At 35.2% G+C, this 20,169-nt stretch overlaps 1 protein-coding gene across 6 annotated transcripts in view; it reads right to left on the reverse strand.

The window, feature by feature from the left end:
• The window catches only part of PLCE1 (phospholipase C epsilon 1), a 156,529-nt gene that overhangs the window by 45,780 nt on the left and 90,580 nt on the right, over positions 1–20,169 (reverse strand). For all 6 annotated transcript variants that reach the window (XM_032191621.1, XM_032191624.1, XM_032191623.1 and 3 more), the window contains one exon: positions 11,034–11,350. In XM_032191621.1, coding sequence (XP_032047512.1) covers positions 11,034–11,350 — 317 coding nt within the window. The remainder of the gene's footprint in view (positions 1–11,033; positions 11,351–20,169) is intronic.

The following is a 20,169-nucleotide window of genomic DNA, read 5'->3' on the forward strand; positions in this document are numbered from 1 at the left end:
GACAGTTTGATTAATCTGTGTTTAATTATTTTAAATAATAATATATTTTTAATCAGATCTGTTTTAATCTAAGGTAATAAAGATGCAATGGTCAGGGGAGAACAGTATCAAAACTGATAAATGTCTAAAAAGGTTTTTGAATTTAGACTCCTCACTAAGAAGCAACATTGAATCTAGGACAGTTACTTGTTGAAATTTTATTTAATAGAGAGTTTAGGGCTGCTATACACAGTTATGATGATCTCTTACAAACACTCTGTAAAACAAACACAAAATGATAAAGGTCAGCATGAGCAAGCCTTTGCAGCCTCAAGATGGCATATGTATACTTAGGAGCAAACTATGGGTGCAAAAGGCAGTAGTCTCCCATGAAGTTTATGCTCGCTCCTTCTGCAGGACAAGAATAGACTTACAGGAAGAGCAGAAAACATTTAGAAAATCTTTCACTAAACAAGAAGGAAAAACAAAGTGTCTGAATATCTAAACTACAAAACATAATGGGTAAAGGAAGATATAAAGCTCTGGGCAGATTCAAGAGACGGAACTAAGTGTCTAAAGACACCACACCACTGACAAACACTGAACATGCCTGCTTTAGAACCTGCAGCATTTCCAAATTTTCTGGAGATGATGACCAGACTGTGAGGTTTCAGTCAGAGGCAGATAAGAGAAAATTTCATTCATATTGTTTTATATGTTGCTGAATTTAGGAATGAAATAAAATTGTCCTTGTATGTATGCTACAGGCTGCTTTTAATTTTTATATGGCTTTTATGTCATATTAGTAGTCAGGAGTATAAATTGAATTTTCTGGTAGTTCTGAATAGCATCGTCTCACCATAAAAATTTTCATCAAATTATTCAGAGACTTTTAGTTGATTAATCTCAATGCAACATATAACACCCGCAAAGGGGGATTTTTTTCTCAAAAAGCTCAATAGCCTAGTACTCCAAAATGGATTTCTTGGGAGGTTTCATCACTGAAATGAGAACAGAGACCACTGAAAGTCAACAGCACTGTCACAGAGGAGGCAGCAGAGGAAAGGAGCTGTGAACAAAGGCCATTTCATTTAATTCAGCGATGATTTTGCTGATCACTGTGGCTAGTATCTGCAACAGCTTTCCTACCCTGTGCTTTTCAAGTTGAGGACAGCTGGAAAAGGAACAGAGTTCAGTCAGGTAACAGAGCTGAGGAAGTATTACTCCCAAATTAAATGTTGCCCTGGAGCCCATCTAGGAAGCAAGCACAGAATTAACAAGCAGAACTATCAGTTATCCATTTAAAATGCCACAGGGGACATTTATCATAGAAATTTTGAAGGTGGGAAATCTGCTTGAATCAGAAGGCTTTAAAGGGGCCGAAAATTGAAGCTGAACTTTAGCTGACTGAGGTCACTTCCCAGCTCTGAATGCCCTGAAGATTTTATTCTGCCCAGGCAGATTGAACTGATGGATCCAAAAACTTTATCCTGAAGATCAATATTCTGAAGCTCTTAAATAAATGCATACTGAAATAGCTTATGTTTGGCATTAATTTGAGGTGATTATTCATAATGGCCATAGCTAAAATGAACCACATGCAATCAACACTGGAATGCAGGTAAGTTGAAAGAACTGTGATCTTCAGGAAACATTATGCATGACAGCTGAAAAGAAACTTAAGTGTATTAACTAAAACATACACACACTAAACAATACTCAGTAAATATACTCTTGAAGTTGTTATTTACTGATAAATCTGTGAGATGTCCAGAGAACATGTTCAAAGGTATGCCTCCATAGGAATCACTGACATTGTCAAACAGCTGTATGTTGCCACTGGATCCTCAAAGTACCATAATTATATGCATATAATGCATTTTTGCTGCCTCAGATGCACAAAGCTTCCTCTCCATGGATGGTGTTCAAGAACTTTTTACAAAGGCATGGAGTGGTAGGACAACGAGTATGACTTTAAACCAAAAGAGGGGATATCAGACATAAGGAAGAAATTCTTCACAATGAGGGTGGTGAGCCACTGGAACATGCTGCTCAGAGAAGCTGTGGGTGCCCCATCCTTGAAGGTGTTCAAAGCTAGGCTGGATGGGGGATTGAGCAACCTGGTCTAGTGAGAGGTGTCCATGCCCACAGCAGGCAGGGTGGAACTAGGTAGTCTTTAAGGTCCTTTCCAACCCAAACCATTCTGTGCTTCTACAATTCTATGAACTAACAAGCTCTTCAAGATCTTCCTTCAAATTAAGGTTCAGAAGTGTCATTCCTCAGATGGTGCATATGTTCACCTGAGCTAACTGCATCTCACATAACAGAAGAGCAGAGAACAGCCCTGTATGGAAATTAACTGAAAGTTGTAATGAAAACCCTTTTTTTCCACTTTGGCACAGACTGTGTTTTGCAGTGGACTTCTTCTCTATCACTAAAGCCAAGTGTGATCTCTGCTTCCAAGAGAGGGTTTCCAGCATGAGGAACAATAGGAAACTTCTTTCTGGCCAGAAGCAGACACTGACTTTTGGACACTTAAGCTAGCTGGATACAGAACTGGCATCTCTTCTTCTAGCAGTTCCTTCCTGGGTCGCTTTCAGAGCCACCTGCTGCATCACACATGAGGAGCACCTCACCAAAGGATGAAATCCCATCAGGCAGCCAGCTAGTTATCAGGCTGCAGCTACAGCAGCACTAACACTTTGCAGCTGCTGTGATGCCTGAACAGACTGTCTCTGGGACCAGAGGCAGCACGCCCCAGGCAAAAGAGCATTCAGTAGCAGCCTTGCCAAAAAATCAAAATATATTGCAAGTATTCCTCAGAATCAGCAGTAACACTTTTTGGACCAAGTTTTTGTGTTAGATATCCCATTAACATCAGATCACAATCTACATATCGATATTTTTAAGATGATTTCCTTAGTTTATTTTTTTCACACTCTACTTATATAGTTCTGTTTACGTAACTCATTTTAAACTCCCCTTAGAACAGAAATCATCACAGCAAGCCTATAATTAGATTTCCGCTGCACTGCTGATGAGTCTGAAAAGTATGAGAAAATGTATCCTGGCTTCATTACTATAATCCACATGATAGCAAGACACAAGAAAAGTCATAAATTGAAACACGATCCACTCAAGTTGATAATAACATCCGTCTTCCCATTCAGATAGATAAAAACAAGTGTCTTTCAGGGTTACTGCAATATTGATAGTAAAAAAAATAATAATAAAAATTGTATCAAATAGATACTTAGTGAAGATTTAAGTATTTTCTAGTCATCTAATGCAGATAAGCACTCAAACATTATGCCAAATTTCAATTTTTAACGAAGCTTCATTAGGAGATTTTCAGAAGTACAAAAGCCTCTTTTAAATTTGAGTCTGAGCACAACAGTATCTGCACCAGACAACTGGGCAATGCAAACTGAAGCTGATGAATTATCTCAGGCACAGTAACGCTTATCGATCTATACAATTCCAGGTGTTTTTTGTTTTGTTTTGTTTGTTTTTAATTACACTACCCCAGCTATTACGTTTCCAAGGCTTTTTCAGCAATTCCCATGCTACATACTTCAGAGGGTAATGCTACATGGAAGAAATGATGTCTTCTATTTTTATTTTACATTTTTAGAAACTTCATAATACTTTGGAGATGCAACTTTCATAGGTGAACTTAGCTAATGCAGCTGTATACCTGAAGTTTAACATTTATCATTGGTATCAAGTTAAAAAAGATTACAGTACATACCTCCTCTAGCACCAAACGTGTTAAAATAAGCCATGAACTTCTATCTAGAATAAACTTTCAACTACTGCCTACCAAAGCAAGAAAGATAGCAATTTTAATAGTGACTAACTGAGGAGTTTCATGAGGGACTTCTCTGTATGGAAGTCTCCGAATACAAAACAAGAAGTTGATTTTTCAGTTATCCAAAAGGTAAGCATGACAATCTGTAACCCATTTAGCCAAGCTAAGCTGTTTGTAATGATTTTGTTTGACAAACCATGAAATAAAAGTAAAACCTGAAGAACATGAAAAATCCATGTAAAACAATAACCTTCATCAAATATTAAGCAGAATTTATGGTAAGAGGAAGAAACATACATTATCTTGTTTAATAGTATAATTCTTATTATATCAGTGTACCCTGATTTCTTCCTCTTAAAAACAAAACAAAACAAAACATAATTCACCTCTCACAATATTAAAAAACATTCTTTCCAGAAACTAAAATTATTGTTAAGGGAAGTTATTCTTAAAACTATACGTAGCAGATTCATGTTTATGAGACTTTTAAAAACTCTCTCAGTATGCAGCATTAGCACTGATCAGCTGGCACCCATGAGTTCTTTTGTACTGCAAAATGCACAAACCCATCGGTGCATACTGATGATTGTAAGGGTCCAAGAATTGAACACAACATTGTCTTATGTTAAACAGGCTTCACTAAAGCTTCTTTATCAAGTTTTTGGGCTTTCAGTATAATATGCAACATAACTTTCAGATGCATTCTTAAAATCTGGGTATTTTAAATTGCACATCTTATGAACAGATGGTTCACTTTACATGCTTGAGTGAAATTATATAACCTTACAAAGAACATTTACCATTTTAAATCTGATTAAACACTATTCCAAACAAGGACTGGAAACAGTTTGATATTCGTACAAACACAATCTTTTAAAAAGTATTATGCAAACCCATTTAGGCAGTGCAAAAAAATGCTGAACTAAGAGACAGAGCGCAATATTTATTTACATTCCATAATTTCAGTAAAATGATATGTCTCTGTTTTGCGAGTAGGGGGTTTAAATTTTGTCTTGAATGACAATGAAGAAAACTTACAAATTTAACCCATTAAAATAAAACTACAGTTATAATTTATTTTGCCAAATAGCCAGAGTTGTTAACTTTACTGAATCCAGGAACAGCTTAGTAAATGCTGAAATCACATCCATAGCAGTGCTGCTCTGGAGTAGTTCAGACATTTTAACCTTCTTCTTTGGCATCTTAATCTTTCAAAAAATCACCTTATGTATTGAACTTCTTATTTTGTATTCTCATTGAACTTCTTATTTTGTATTCTATATATTTGTATAGCTAGACTAAGCTCTGTCTGAATGATCTTTCAATCTGGTACAACTTTCAGCCTAAAATGTCACAATTGCTTCATACGAATATCTCAGCATGGAATATTAAATGCTTCATTCTAATTTTTTATTGCTTTCTTTTACTTGAAGCTGTGGCCAGAAAGGTCAAGTTAACAAAACAGCCTCTTTCCATGTTTGTATAAAGCAATGCTTGAAATTATTTAAAATATTAGCAAACATATACTTTCAACATATAAATTGAAATTGTTTGCTTTGGTAGAGAGAGACAGGCTGGGAGTAAAAACCATAAATGTGCAAGGGACTGGGAGGGCAAGGATATGGAAAAAATAAAAATATAAAAGGAGGTGCCCAGGAAGAGTGTGGAATATGATAAAGGTAATATACCTTTATCATATTCCACATATAAATATGTGGAATACGTATAAAATACACAACAGAGAATACATGGTAGTGCACAGGAATCAAAAAAAAGAGATGGAAGAAAAAAGTATGTTGTTACAATTTTCAGGGTCCTAAAACCTACTTAGCTATCATTCTCCTAATCTTTTCCTAGCTACCAAGGCTCTGCTAACTCTATAGAATCTTGTTGATAGTTTTGTCCCATAGTATTTATATATATATATATATATATATACACACACATACACAATAAAACTAAACTTTTGGTAATCATTAAAAAAATAAATAAATTGATAAATCACTAAGTATCAACTCATATTATAACATCTTTAAAAAAAAAAAAACAACATTATTCCTTGAAAGCTCCCTGAAAGATCTAGAGATGAACAATTGATGCACCCAGATCCATAGTCTTTCTCCCTCACATAATTTTTCAGCCATTTTCATATCCATTCAGGCACTCAGAATGGCACCCCCCTTTCCTTCTTATAGTCTGGAATAGTCTCTTCAGTCATCTCTAATTCTTTTTAAAAAGCATATTTATGTTTACTGAAATAACCCGCTTTTTAATGCAAGGCACAGATAAATGAGAACATGGCTCTCTATCAAAGCAGAAAAGTATATGACTATTATTGTTACATGTACAGTCTTAGAAAATCAAAAAGCCTCAAAATACCATAGTTTTGTAAAGCTAGACTACTGTATTTCAGTCTCCTCCTTCCACGATAGCTGCTAATTCACAATCAGCTCTTAATTATGCTTAATGACAGAAAAGACTATGTCTTTAGCTTGATCCACTGCCTTGCTCTTACAAAATATATTGCTCTATAATCAATTCCATATTATTAGAAACCAATGAAATATCTGCTGTGCCCAGCTGATGAGTACACATTATGCCCAAGTCTCCATTATCACATACTTACAGTTTTAATGAAACTTTTTGTATGAGCTTTATTTAGTTGGTGATACTACATATAATATATAGCCACAAATTTTCATGAAAATAAAATAATAAATAGCAAAATACCTTCTTAATTATCTGTGTATACATGGCACAAGCTATAATTCAGCTTTAAATTCTGCTAGCATGGTAAAAATAATAAAAAAAATAATCCCAGAAACTAAATCATTTCACAATATTTGAAGTATCTACAGGTAGATTTGCCTCTTCTACTCTTCTAAATCTGAAATAAATACTGAATCAAAGTTACGTGCTATAAACTGGTACTAGTAACAGACTCAAATTTTTTTCTCATATACATCTGGTTTAGCAATATATTTATTATTACTTATATAAGGATACTATGCATCCTTAAAATACACAGAAAAAAATTCCTCTACCAGAAAAAGATTAGGGAAGTGTTAATCCCCTACTGCAACACTTCCAAGTTTGGAGCTATATACTTTTTAAAAACACAGGAAAAGTCCATCATTTCAAAGAAGGCTTCCCTTACTGCCTTATGGTAATAAAAACAGAATTGGAAGAAATTTAGAATATTCTACCAAGTTTATTTTGTAAACACTTGTTAGGCAGCCATTGTTGAAAATTTGAACTGAATGCATTCACTGTATCTGAAGCAGTGTTTCTTCAAATGGTTATAAAGAAGTAATAGAAGTACTGATATTAACAAAAGAAGTACTGATACTAACAGGTGGGGAAGTAGATAATCCATAGGAGTAGTAGGTATAACTTTCTCTCATGGTATAGTAGGTATAATTTTCTCTCATGTTTTCCTAAATCCAACAAAATTTACAAAATTTCTTCCTTGTTATTCAGTGTTTGATGCCACATTATTGTATTACCCCAACAAAGCAACTGATTGGATCTGTTCTTCACATGTGTATTAGCACCTTGTTAATTAAGAACACCAGGATGCTTTTCTTCCTAAGCAGAAAAAACTATTTATTTGCTCTGTTAACTCTGAAATATGCTTATTGCAGATGCATTAGGAGCATGGTCTCATTTCCCTTAGTTCTTTTCTGCCCCTCATTAAATAACTCATAATTATTTTAAAGTAATCTGGATTCATTCTGCAATGTAGCATGTAATCATAGTGATTCCATAATATTTTTCATTGGCATCTCTTATCCTTCTGTGATTATCCATCTTTTTTTTTTTTTTTTCCAAGTCTAGTGCATCCATTCCACATGTTGAAAAGTTCTCTCATTCTTTCATTATTTTTTAATTTCATTTTTTCAACTATTTCTTAAACAATAATAACCAGCTTTTCTATAGCAGCATCACAGAAATCATTTAAACTTCAGAAGCAATCTCCACCATGACTATCATCTTCCTATGCCACCTCTAGGGAAGTCTATGTAAGTACACATCTATATACCTAAAGATTGGAATTTTTTAGTGACAGGACCGGATGTTATATGAACTTCAATTTGTATGAAAGCTCCATCAGAGACAGTAAATCCTGCAGACAAACTACAGCTTTAACAGATTACAAGAATTTTATTTCCCTCTGAATTTCTGTACAAACTTGAGAGCTGGAACAGCCCCAAAATTTTAGAATACAGATGAAATGTATTCAGAAAATATATTTGTCTTTGAAAGTGATTCCATTTTAGTTTACTTCACAGAGCATTCACAACTGACCTTTCACCCAACATATTTTTGAAACAAGTCCTTGAGTGTTCAAGCTCCTCGTGGCAGCTACCTCGATTAACACATAGGAAATAAACTGATGCTTGAAAACCCACGACAAGATAAAACAGGGGGAAATATATTATGTCTGAATACTGTCCAGTAACTATGCCAGATCTGAGCCATTACCATGCTCTCTTAAACAAAGGCAGTTTCTGTTTTCTAGACTCAAAAGTACAGGATTTGCCAGTTGCACGTTTGTGCTACTATTCATGTAGTGTTTGACAGTAGCTTTAATCTGTGCTATCCATCTTCAGTGTCTCTACACTACTTACTGCTACATTTTTTTTCCCTATCATTCTTGATAGCAAACATCTTCTCCTGTATAAGTCCTTTTTCCATGCCTTTTAGACTCTATTGAAGTCTAAATACTGTAATCAGTGTTAAAAACCAAACCAAACCAACCAACCAACCAAACAAAATAGGAATACAATAGGAATAAAGAATAAAGAATAAAGAATAAAGAATACATTACATCTAGAAAACAGTTTTGTGACAGCAAAAATATTTAAAGTAGAAGGGAACCATGTGATGTTTCCCAGCACCTACAGCTTGACCACACACTCTAGTCAATGGCAGTTTTCAACTTCACTGAAGAGCAGGGTTTATGATGTTACTGGAATTTGAGTAGCAAATAGTAAAATTTACATTTCTAAGACCAGAATTTTTCCCTACTTTTCACCAAAGCTCACTTTTTAATGATATTTCAATAATTTTAAATTAATATTCATTATTTTAATTAATAATTCATTTCATAACAGTACTCCAGTGCTCGTTCAAAGCTTCCATAAAAATGTCAGCATTTATTCTATTAAATAAAAGTGAAGTTCCTCTGTATCACAAAACAGCAATTATTGATTGTTGTTTTGAACAAGTGTTACAAAAAAGTGTTCCTCGTTAATATATATCAGAAAAAATGACTAAAAAGCATATTGCTATATGAAAAATCTTCTATATACTAGAATTGCTCATTTAAAAGAACAATGCCATGAAATTATTTTTTCCCATTATGTATCAGAAGCCTGTCATGTTAAAATCCATCCTGGCTCCCACATTATAAATACACCACAGCATTTCTATAGGCAATGCCAAAAAAATCAGCAGGCACTCGCTGACTTTTGCCAACAAAAGCATGACTCTTTGCACAGGAATTTTCTTGCCATTTATAAACAAAGACATTTTGGAAGTTCACGCCTGTGATTCGCTGTGGCAACTGATACACTCCACCATAAGATAAAGTAGATTGCAAAAATAATCCACTGCACTGAACATTATATGATCAATGCACCAGATATTCAGGAATTAATTAAAATTATATGAAAAATTATCCTGTAGCATTAATAGACAAAAAATGCAAGACTACAAAATTGCAAAGTCACAAACCTCTAACACTAAAAGATAATGTAGAATATTTTACCATGTAACAACTTTGAAGTTAAACTTCACTTTGACATGGAATAATCTCAGTCAATTCTGACGAGACTTCTTCACCACTTATTTGCCCTTCCATCTTGTTGACTGTTTCAGTGGCAGAACACATGAAGGTCAGTCTCATCTGTACAGAAGAGTTCCAACCAGCTACTCTGGCACCATGCCTCACCACGGCACACAGGAGCTTGAGCACTTCACCTTTTTCCCACTGCCCTCCCTACAGTGATTGCCGTGAGAGAAATACCACAGGGACCTGAGCTGGATCAGAAGCTTGATTTCCTCTCCAGCTATGCACCAGACACGGTATTTTCTAAAATACAATAACTAGAGCTAACTTTTCTAGGCTCTGTCTAAAGACTGAATATTGCAGTTGCAATTTTTATTTATGTTCCTATAATAGAATTATGTGAGAGAAGCCAACATATTTACAGTATTTTAGTTCCTGTATCTCAGTATCACGCAAGAAGCAGGAACACTTTGAAGTATGCTATATATTCAGTCTCTGATTCTTATTTGCCCAAGAAGCAGGAAGTTCACTGGGGGTTAATACATACTCTGCTCCATCTACTTAATTTTGTGCTGTCTTCTTGATGCTTGCATAATTTTCATCTTTTATTAAAGCATAAGAATGCACTGGATGACAAACTAAAAAAGCAGAAGTCAAGACTATCTTTATTTCATTCCACTTCTATGATTTTTAAAACGGTCAATATTGCATGTGGTTCACACACACACAAACAAAAGAAACTGTTCCATTTTTCTGTAGCTGAAACCTGAGGTTTTATTCATCAGGCTTTTTGTTGTTGTTGTTGTTTGGTTTGGGTTTGTTTTATTTTGTTTGTTTGTTTTTCTATTAAACTCATCAGGAGACCACCTTATGAAGAATAATTAAAAATTTTAGTAAACAGTTCAGGATTTGGCTCATGGAAATCTGTCATGCCAAACAATAATTCTTGTATAATAACATTCAAGACACATATAGTGGTAACATAAATAAATAAATAGTGCAGGTTAGTGTAGTTATATTATATAGAACACAGAAACTTCTAGTTTATAATACTTCTGTGCTGACTCCTATGATCATGCTTAGTCTACAAAAGCCAAAAACAAATAAATAAAACTCCAGCTCCTGAACAAAATAATAAACTGACTGAAAGTATACCCAACACTGTCAGTATAAATAAAAAGAAATACAAGGCTGTATTTTTTTTTCTTCCTGTTTACTTTGCAACATGCAAGAAAAACTTAGATTGCAGTTTTCCAAATTAACTGAGCGAATCAGTCACATAACTCCTATCAAATTCAGTGGAAGTTATTTGGCTAAGCTCCCTGGTCATCTTCATTTACACTTCAAAAAACTGTCTTTACAGGTGAACTCTTCTCTGAGGGATATAAAAAAATAACCAACCCACAGGTAACAACCTCTATGAAAAGTAATTCAAAAATTTGGTCTTACCTCATTAAATCTTGTCACAAGATCTTCTACAGCATTATGTTCACCATTTGGGGAAGAAAGTATAGTAGCAGATATGGAAGCTTTAATACATGGAAGCTTGCTTTGACATTCAGCATTACCCAAATCCCTGGTTAAAAAGCAGAGGTAGTCAATGGGTAAGACTTTTCGGTAGAGCTCCTGTTCCTGCTCAGTCAGAATGCTGGCAACCTCCTCTGGGAACTGAATGAGGTGCTGCAGGTCTACCAGCTCTTTGCTGATACCAGCCACGTTGGAGGGAAGGACATTGGAGCCGGCCATAGATGTACACGTTTGGCGTTCTAAAACAAAACAAATAAAAATTTTATTATGTTTCTCTTCCTTTAACTTGGACTGTGCTGTGCAAATTAAGACATCGTGTTCCTTTTGTTCTTGTAAACCATTCATTCATTTACTCAGCCATAGAGTAATTTATAATTACTTTATATTTAAACAACCTAACACATTCTTTTAATTGGGGTCTTTCCATATACATCTAAAAAGCTACACCTGGTATTAGCTAGACAGCTGGCAACTGGGGCTTCTGAGATTGTCAAGCTACCTGCCAAAATGTGCTTGCTTCTTGACTTATCCAAACACCTGATTCCATCATCTGCAGTCTTGCCAAAACTCCAAATAAAAGGATTGTCTTGGCAGGGTATGGCTCTCTTTCAACTCCATATTAGAGTCAGCAGTACAGAGGGATTTGAGGCCTTGACTGGGGCAGCAGGACTCTCTTGGCACAATAAATAATATTAATGTATAATAATATAGCACAACCCATGTTGTTACTGTGTTGCTTCATACTCCTCTTGCTATAAGACACAACTCATCTGAACTCACTGCATTGCAAAACTAAATGTCTGAAGTTACAAAACATTTTTCATTCCTCTGGGAAAATGCATATATTTCAGAGTATGTATGTTTTATCCAATATTACAAATGATTCATGGAAGTTTTTAATATCCTAGCAGCAATGTCCCTTGAAAAATAAAACTTTTCCTAAGAAGGAAGCAGCCAAGCTTTGTAAGACCATGTAGAAAGCCTGAAATATCAACACAATGATTCCAAAATATGAGTCTTCCGACTAGGTAAGTTTAGAATGGGTACTCTGAACAATAATTATTCAAGAGTTACTTAAATATATAAACAATCATAGTAGTATATTCTGTACTCATCTTCCTTCCCAGGAAAAGCAGTTTATTTTTCTGTGTTGCTTCATAAAATAGCTTTATAAGTTTTGTTTTGCACACATAATGGATTATACACTCCAGAACTACTTTTTTTTTTTACCTTGTTCTTTTATATATCAATAAACTCTCATTTTATACAGGGTGCAAATCTCCTTTCTGTTCTCTAAACAAAAAAGTTCATAATGACTGATTACAATTCATTCTCTTATAACAAACAAAATATTCTACAAGATGTTTCCCTTGTTACATCCATTTTACACAAACTCTATTATGAACCAGTGGGAAGTTAAAAAGAAAGAAAATTGTCTTTTCTTAAAATAGTCCACTAAAAGTCAAAAGATAAATTATAGCAGACCTAAATAAAGCCTTCAGGCTAACAAAACCAGTTGAGAAACTTTCAAGTACTGAAAAGCTTCTGAAAGAGCCAAGGAGTCGTCATTTTTGTAACTAGACCGGCAAGGAAAAAAGTCATGGACTTCATTTGCATAAGCAATATTGTGGTCAAATAGTGGGGAACAGGTGCAACTTCATTTCTTTCATCCATAATTCACATCCTAGCATGTTTTGATTGTTGATACACATAACTCTCCTGAGTCTGATATTTTGCCTGTCCCTGTTACATTTTTCTGCACTGTCACAGAAAATCCAGGATTCTCATTCAGCTTCACCACTCCCCCATCCATAACTTACACCCTGCACAAAAGTCTCCTCCTACTTTTTCTTGCTCTCCCTCTATTTGCCTGTAGTAATCTAGCCATTTTTTCTGGACTACACTACTACTTTGTCTCTTTCTCCCATCTATGACTTTTATCATTTTTCATGCCAGCAACTGATTTGCATTGCTGTCTGCTAGTTTCTACTGTGAAACTCCCTATCCATTCTCATTCAAGAGTCCTCAAGCTTTGTGTTGGCATTTTATATTCTCCAGTAAACAATCTTGTTGTGCTTCAAAGATGAGGTTCTTGGATTAACTCACAGAATAGAACCGCTTTCAGGCCAAAATCATTCCGTTAGAGTTAAGGCAGGATACAATCCTCAATAAAATTTGCTGCTGCAGCAGCAAGTTGTATTATTCTTTGTGCACTGCCACATCAAGTTAATACTACAGCTAGCAGAAGAAAATAGGAAGGACCCTGAGTGTTCATTTGCAAGTTGTCTAATGCTGCAATTGATAGCTTTGTTTATCCTTTTTATAAACAACCGAAGCACATAATCTTTTAAATAGCAAGCACTGCTGTCATTAATCAAAACAAGATAACCTAGCATTAAAAAAGGGCTCGTGGGTTGACTTAATAAACTGGGGAGAAGTGCCTCATATTCTCTATGAAAAGAATAAATTATTTAAGAATGGGGGAAAAATGCAGAATGTCTGCTTCTGAGGTATTATTCAGCATAGGCACATCACAAACTCTTGAAAAAACACTGTCTCAAGTATCATTCTTTTTTTTTATTATAAGAATCTTTTTATAAGATTTTACTAAGGAGTTCTATCAACAAATTAGCTTCAGACTAAGTCAACTTTTATTATTATGAAACCTAGAATTTCCATACATCCTGTATGTGTACAGGCTCTATAAAAGCTATGGTGAATAAACAGATTTCAAGATGGAAATATGTAAAAACCGTGTGCACATAAAACTTTTTGTATGCAAAAATTTCAAGAGTCTTGAAGACTTGATTTTTGCTGGCATTTTATCTTTATTGAACTCTATTATGTTTGTGTTTGATATACTAGCAAGAGATTGATTTGGGATTTTTTTAAATATGAAAAGCTGGGAGTTCATTTTGACAAAAAAAATGCACAGAAACTTTCATAAATAAAATGTAAAAAGTTGTGCTAGAAGGTTAGTGTTAATTATCTGCAATCCTTCCAGTTATTTTTCCACATTTGTATGTTCTACTAAACACGACAGTTATGTGACATATGTGACACTACCTAACAGTAAAAGCAAAATTATCTATTTACCATATTATTTGTTAAAATTAAAAGTTAAAATTAAAAGTTAAAATTAAAGTTAAAATTAAAAGGTGCTTGTTTGTTAAATTTTATTTCATCATGCACCCAGATGATTTATTAATACACAACATGTTATAAATCTTGGGCTGCTGCCATAAGTTTTCCCTAAGCAGAAATTCAGTACTGGCTTTGAGCAAATAAGTGAATTTTCAGAAATACAGAAGGAAAATAAATACAGCACTGACTGTGATCACACCAATGTCAAAAGTGCTGATCCTGCTCAAAATTACAGTTGTCAACCCTGCAGTTTGTACTTTGATAAAATCACACCATTTTCCATGTGAGTTCTGACCATGTAAGGACAGTGGTAAAGAATTGCTTTCATCCAAACTTGAACACCACAGCTCTTAAATCTGATACTTGTAGGATTGCACTGTGCATCACTACAGTGAGAGTATACCCGTGAGAGTATAAAGACATATTAAAAGGTAACGTGTACTACAGTGGTAAACATCGACATCATAAAAATATATATTTGTATCAGTATTATGCAATATGCGTCTCTTAATTGAAGCCTTTTTAACTAACAATGCTACAGAAATCACCCAAACTGTTCCTGTGCTTTATGAGAACATGCAGTATGTTTATGATGAAAAAATAAAAGCAGACCACAGAAAAACTGAAGAGCCAAAGGTGAATGACTGTCAATATAGATAATATTGAAACATTCTGTTCAAAACAGAGCAAAAATACAATTAAAAACTCTCCCAAAGCAGAATACCCTTAAATATGTAGCACATGACAGTTTAATTGAACTTTAGATACAGATAAGTAAGCTTCAGATACAGATCAGCGTAACCAGGACAGTGTTACTTTGGTGTCCCTCAGCTGCAATGTATCACAGTACCATAACAACCAAACCAACAAGCTTTTATTAATTTCCTGTTCTTCTTCTGTATAATTAAAAACATATCTCTATCTTTTAATGAACATGAATTCCCCGTTATCAAAATCGAATGCAAACAACCCACTCCGATATCAAAGAGCCCGATATTAAACTCAGTGGGAAGCTTGCCACAGAGCAGGATCAACTGTAAATTTAATTTCACTGTAGAAGTAACTGAAATCAATAGATCCCATTTCTTCAAATTTACATATGAGTCATGTAATCAAATAATTGAAAACCTACATGCTCTCTCTCCATATCCCTAAATCTAGCAATATGAGTTACCTCTTAAAACTGCACATCATCATGCAATTTAAATCATTAGCAGGGGAGCTCTGTAACTACAGGACACTCATGTTAAATAAAACCGTTGTTCAGTATGACCTGAGCATCAGTAAACAGAAGATAATACTCTGAGCAAAGGGAGATTCCCAGATGACTATTTGAAGAAGAGAAATGAATTTAGCTAGGGTCAGCAGAGAAAATAATCTTTTATTAGGACAAGTAATATCACAGGCATACTCCGGATGCACAAGATCTTTTTCAGGTTTGGAACAGTAAGAACAAACTTCATAGCTAGCTTGACAATACCTACTATGAGTCTAATTTTATCATGGTAATAACAACGTAATTGGAAAAGGTGATTTCCAGTGCAGCAGTGGTGAGGTCACAACAGGTGAAAAGAGCATTAGTTTCCACCAAAAAAAAAAAAAGGGGGGAAAAAGAAAAAGATGGATATCAGCTATAGAAAATATTTTCTTAGAAGTTTTTGAAAACCAGACTGAACCGTGCTCTCTTCCTAAATCTTTTGCAGTTGCAGCATCAGTCAAACAAAACCCCAGAAAAAAAAAAAAAAAAGAAGGAGTATTGGTAGAGATATAATCTGCCTGTATCTATTCTGACTGAAAACACATTTAAGTTGACTAAACAAATGGCTTATAAGCACAGGTGAGACATGTATAGGCCTGGGAAAGAATAACTTTTTTTTTCCCACAAAAGGTATGCATAAATACTCTCACAGGGCAAACAAAACCCATGCACAGAGAAACATTAATTCAAATTTTAAAGTTGATTACAGAAAATCAATATGAAGGCTTTACTGATATATTAACTTTAAATTAACAGGTACATAGCAATTCTTACACTTTTCAAAAGTTTCTACTGACAAGCATGAACTTGAAAATCCATTTAAACTAAATTTGTGGTTGGATTCAGAAGATCTTGGCTTTAACCTATATATATATATATGTATATGCACAGCAATTCAATATATAGAAGGAATTTAAAGTGAATTATCCCGATCAGCTCACTTCACCTGAGCCTGCCATGCCTGCCTCCAACATCCAAAGGGGACAGCAACAAGGCGCCTTGTGTAATTATATCTACACTGCTGCTCAGGTATTTGGCAGTGTATCCCAGAGATTTTACCACTCCACAAGCTTGAGTCATTGACAGAAATACTTTGCATTGTACCAAAGAAGAATTTGGCTGTTTGTCTCTGAATTTCCATATTCTGTCAACACATTTAACCAACCATTTCCGGCTCCACATGGCTGGTACTGGTTACAGCTGATAGAAACAATCCCAGGCCTATCCATAACAAATGGATGAGTTGGTATTTGCTTCAGGCTGTATTTGCACTGGAGGGAGGAAAAAAAAAAGGGGGGGGGGGGGGGGAACATAGGTAACGGCATTTTAACAGTATTTTTGACTCTGCAAAAGCAGTAGCAGTTCCCAGAGCAGAAGTCCTGTTTTGTTCTGATTTCCTAATTCCTTCCCAGTTTAAGGCAACTAGTGAAATGCTGGGACTGCATCTTCCAGAAGACACATAGGGATGACTAACAATGCCTCCAAAATATCTACATAAGAATCAGTGTGATACTGTGGCTTAACCCAAACAGCAAACATTTCTACTGTGCCTGAAATAACAGGCTCTGAAGGCAGTGACTTAAAAAATGAACCCAGGGCTACCAGTGAGGTAAACGGATACCTCAGCTACAAAGGGCACTTGGTCTTATGCAAGGTTTGGCTGAACACAAAGGCTTGTTCACAGATGTTAAGGAGAGATGAATCAGCACAGTGTGTATTGCCAGAAGTCTGAGGAGACCCACCATCTACATGTTCAGTCAAAAAGCAGCCTTACTGCTCTACATGTTTGGCAATGGGCCACCCAAGCCCTGCCATTTCAGGGGACCTTTACCTCTTGCTGTAGCTCATGAAACTATATCCTGATTTCAAAACACCTGCCAGAAGAAGGTTTGATTACAATTTTGGTAGATAAGCAGTGAGTGTGTGTTCAGCTAGTTGAAAATTCAATCCAAAAAGCTGTTTGACAAAACATGGCACACTGTACCTCACACTGCAACAGCAGACTCAAGGTTTTATTGTTTCAGAGGCAACTACAATCATGAAGGCTGGATTAATTCATAAAGGTATTTTTGAGTCCTGCTCTCTCCCTTATTCTCATCTCAGATATACCACTGTATTCTAAATTCTTTCTTTCTTTCTTTCTTTTTTTTGGCCTTAGTCTCCTGATACTCATTTCTTCTTTGGCAGTCCAGGTATTCATACCACACACAACCAAGACTGCCATCCACTGCACAGAACAGGTCACGCTCAAGCACACCATTGATACGCTTGAGTGACTTGCTCAGTCCAGCTATGATATAACATCCTATAAAAAACAGAGCACACTATACTGCTTTTTGCCCACAGAAATTAATCAATAAAATCCCCTTTTAAAATTTTGTGCCATGACAGTCTACAGGTCAATACACATTTATTTCATTTCAACTTAAAAACAATTCTAGCCACCTTGCCAGATGACATCCCTAAAGTAGCAAAGATTTCAGATTTCTCTACTTTGAAATAACATTAAATCAACATTTTTAGAGGTGTTTTAAGGACCAGAGGAAGGATAAGAGAATTCAGTTTCCTCATTAAGAGTAGAATTTTAACTTTATTTCAGGCTAGTGAACCCAGCATTAGACGTGTCCAACTTAAACAAAATTTTTCAAGCCACTTGTGGATTTACATCTGTTTATAAAAGAAGCTTACATCTTGACAGCATGTCAGGCAATGGGAATGGACAGGAAGCCTCACAAACAACTGATTGAAGTCTGAGTTCTTACTCTATGAAAAATTCTCAAAGACAGAAGACGAACAAGACACTCAACAAGATGGTCAACTAAGGGACAGGGCCTTGCCAACAGGTTCAGCTGGTGCTTAACTTTCTCATTGCTCCATCACAGTATTAATAGAAAAGAGCAGGAAGTCAAATATTCCTGTTTCAAAGAGGTATTTTTCTTCAATACATTAATTGGAATTCAGAAGCCACGCTGTCTGGGGCATTATTCGAGTGCTAGTAACAACATAAATCTATATCAATCTCAGCGTCATGGGTTACAAGAACAAGCAGTGTATACAAATACAAAGTTCATATTTAGCTGAACATTAATGTCAATAAATAAAACCCTGCAAATTTCACTTGATACAATAAAAATGAAATACGATATCTATGTTGAAGGATGTTATGCACACAAAAATCTGAAATCTAGTTTGGATGAACAATTGTGGACAGACAGTTGTGGGATGGAAGAGGAACTTGTGGAGTTTTTTTGGTTGGTTGGTTGCTTGGTTGGTTGCTTGTTTTTTTTAGCTTCCACAAGATATTAAAGCTAAAGGCATTTCTTTGCACTGACTATTCCTAACAAAATAATTTTATTGGGCATAATATCTGAATTCTAATTATACTGATGTTTCATCCACCATAACAACAGTAAAGATGAACATATATACCTACTTAACTATGTCTATGACAATGGCTTTATTGTCACTTTCTCTCCAGGCTACTTAGAAGAACCATCTCTACTTCCAGTGCTAACCTCACCTCCTATGTCTTTGAATTTTAAGATCTCATTGTGAATCAGAAATGGTGGATGGGTTGAAGCAATTGTGCCCATTCAGTTGAACTCTTTCTACAGGTTAGATTTCTAGATTTATACAGAAATCTAATCTTCTGGTAAACTGAGATAAGACTGCAGTGTCAGATTTGCACAACAATAAGTATCTGTCCCACTGTTCAATTTTGCTGCCTCAAATCACGTAGTAATAGCTGTTACTTTGAAGACTCTCTCCAGCAAATTAGGGTGCTCCATGCTCAGATTATGGCTGCTCTGAGTGGAAAGAAATCATAGGTACACTGCCAGACTTCTTGTTGAACTATTTCAGGTTTTTCATTATTTCCTGCAGTGAAATCTCATTTAATGAACCCTCTCCTCTGCCAATCCCCTGGAGATCTTTTGAGTGATATTCTGCTTTCACATGCATTTCACAAAACTTTCTGCTAAAAGCTGGCACATTAGTAGTCCATCAGAATCTTGACTTGGGCTTCTGGCAATCTAGCAACACACTAGCAGAACAGTTGTGTATGCAGCATCTGTATTCATGTTTTCAAGAGCTTTAAAAGTACTGGGTATAAATACATTGTACCACATGGAATGTTAAGTTCAAATGCTAAATAAACGTATATATAAATTATTAGTTAAGTTCCAGCATCTACCAAAGAAACAGTCAGAAAGGACAATTTATGAGTTGACTTTGGAAGAAAAGTGTTCTAGAAAAAGAACTGTACAATTCCCATTGCAAAATGAACAAGTTTATGCCTGAGTTAAAGCAGAATCCATGCTTTAACATTAGTCCACAAAAATTGATACAAAATACTTCCAAAATCAAAGAAGAGTTTCTGTGCACTGACAGAACAAAATTAAAATAAAACACACACAGCTCTGAGTTAACCCTGCAATGGAGAAATACCGAGTGGTTAAAGGCAGCACCAGAACTTCAGATCAGGTTTCATATTCATATACTTTGTTCAAGAAGGATGAAAATTAAATTTATTTTTTTTTTTCCCACAAATATTTTTTCATTTTTAAAAATCAAACAAATCTGTTATGAATCAGTGAGAACAGGGGAAAAGTTAAATAAAAATATAATTTCACAGTACATGTATACCTGTGGAAAACA

Source organism: Aythya fuligula, chromosome 7 (assembly GCF_009819795.1).
Source record: "Aythya fuligula isolate bAytFul2 chromosome 7, bAytFul2.pri, whole genome shotgun sequence".
Taxonomy (NCBI): domain Eukaryota; kingdom Metazoa; phylum Chordata; class Aves; order Anseriformes; family Anatidae; genus Aythya; species Aythya fuligula.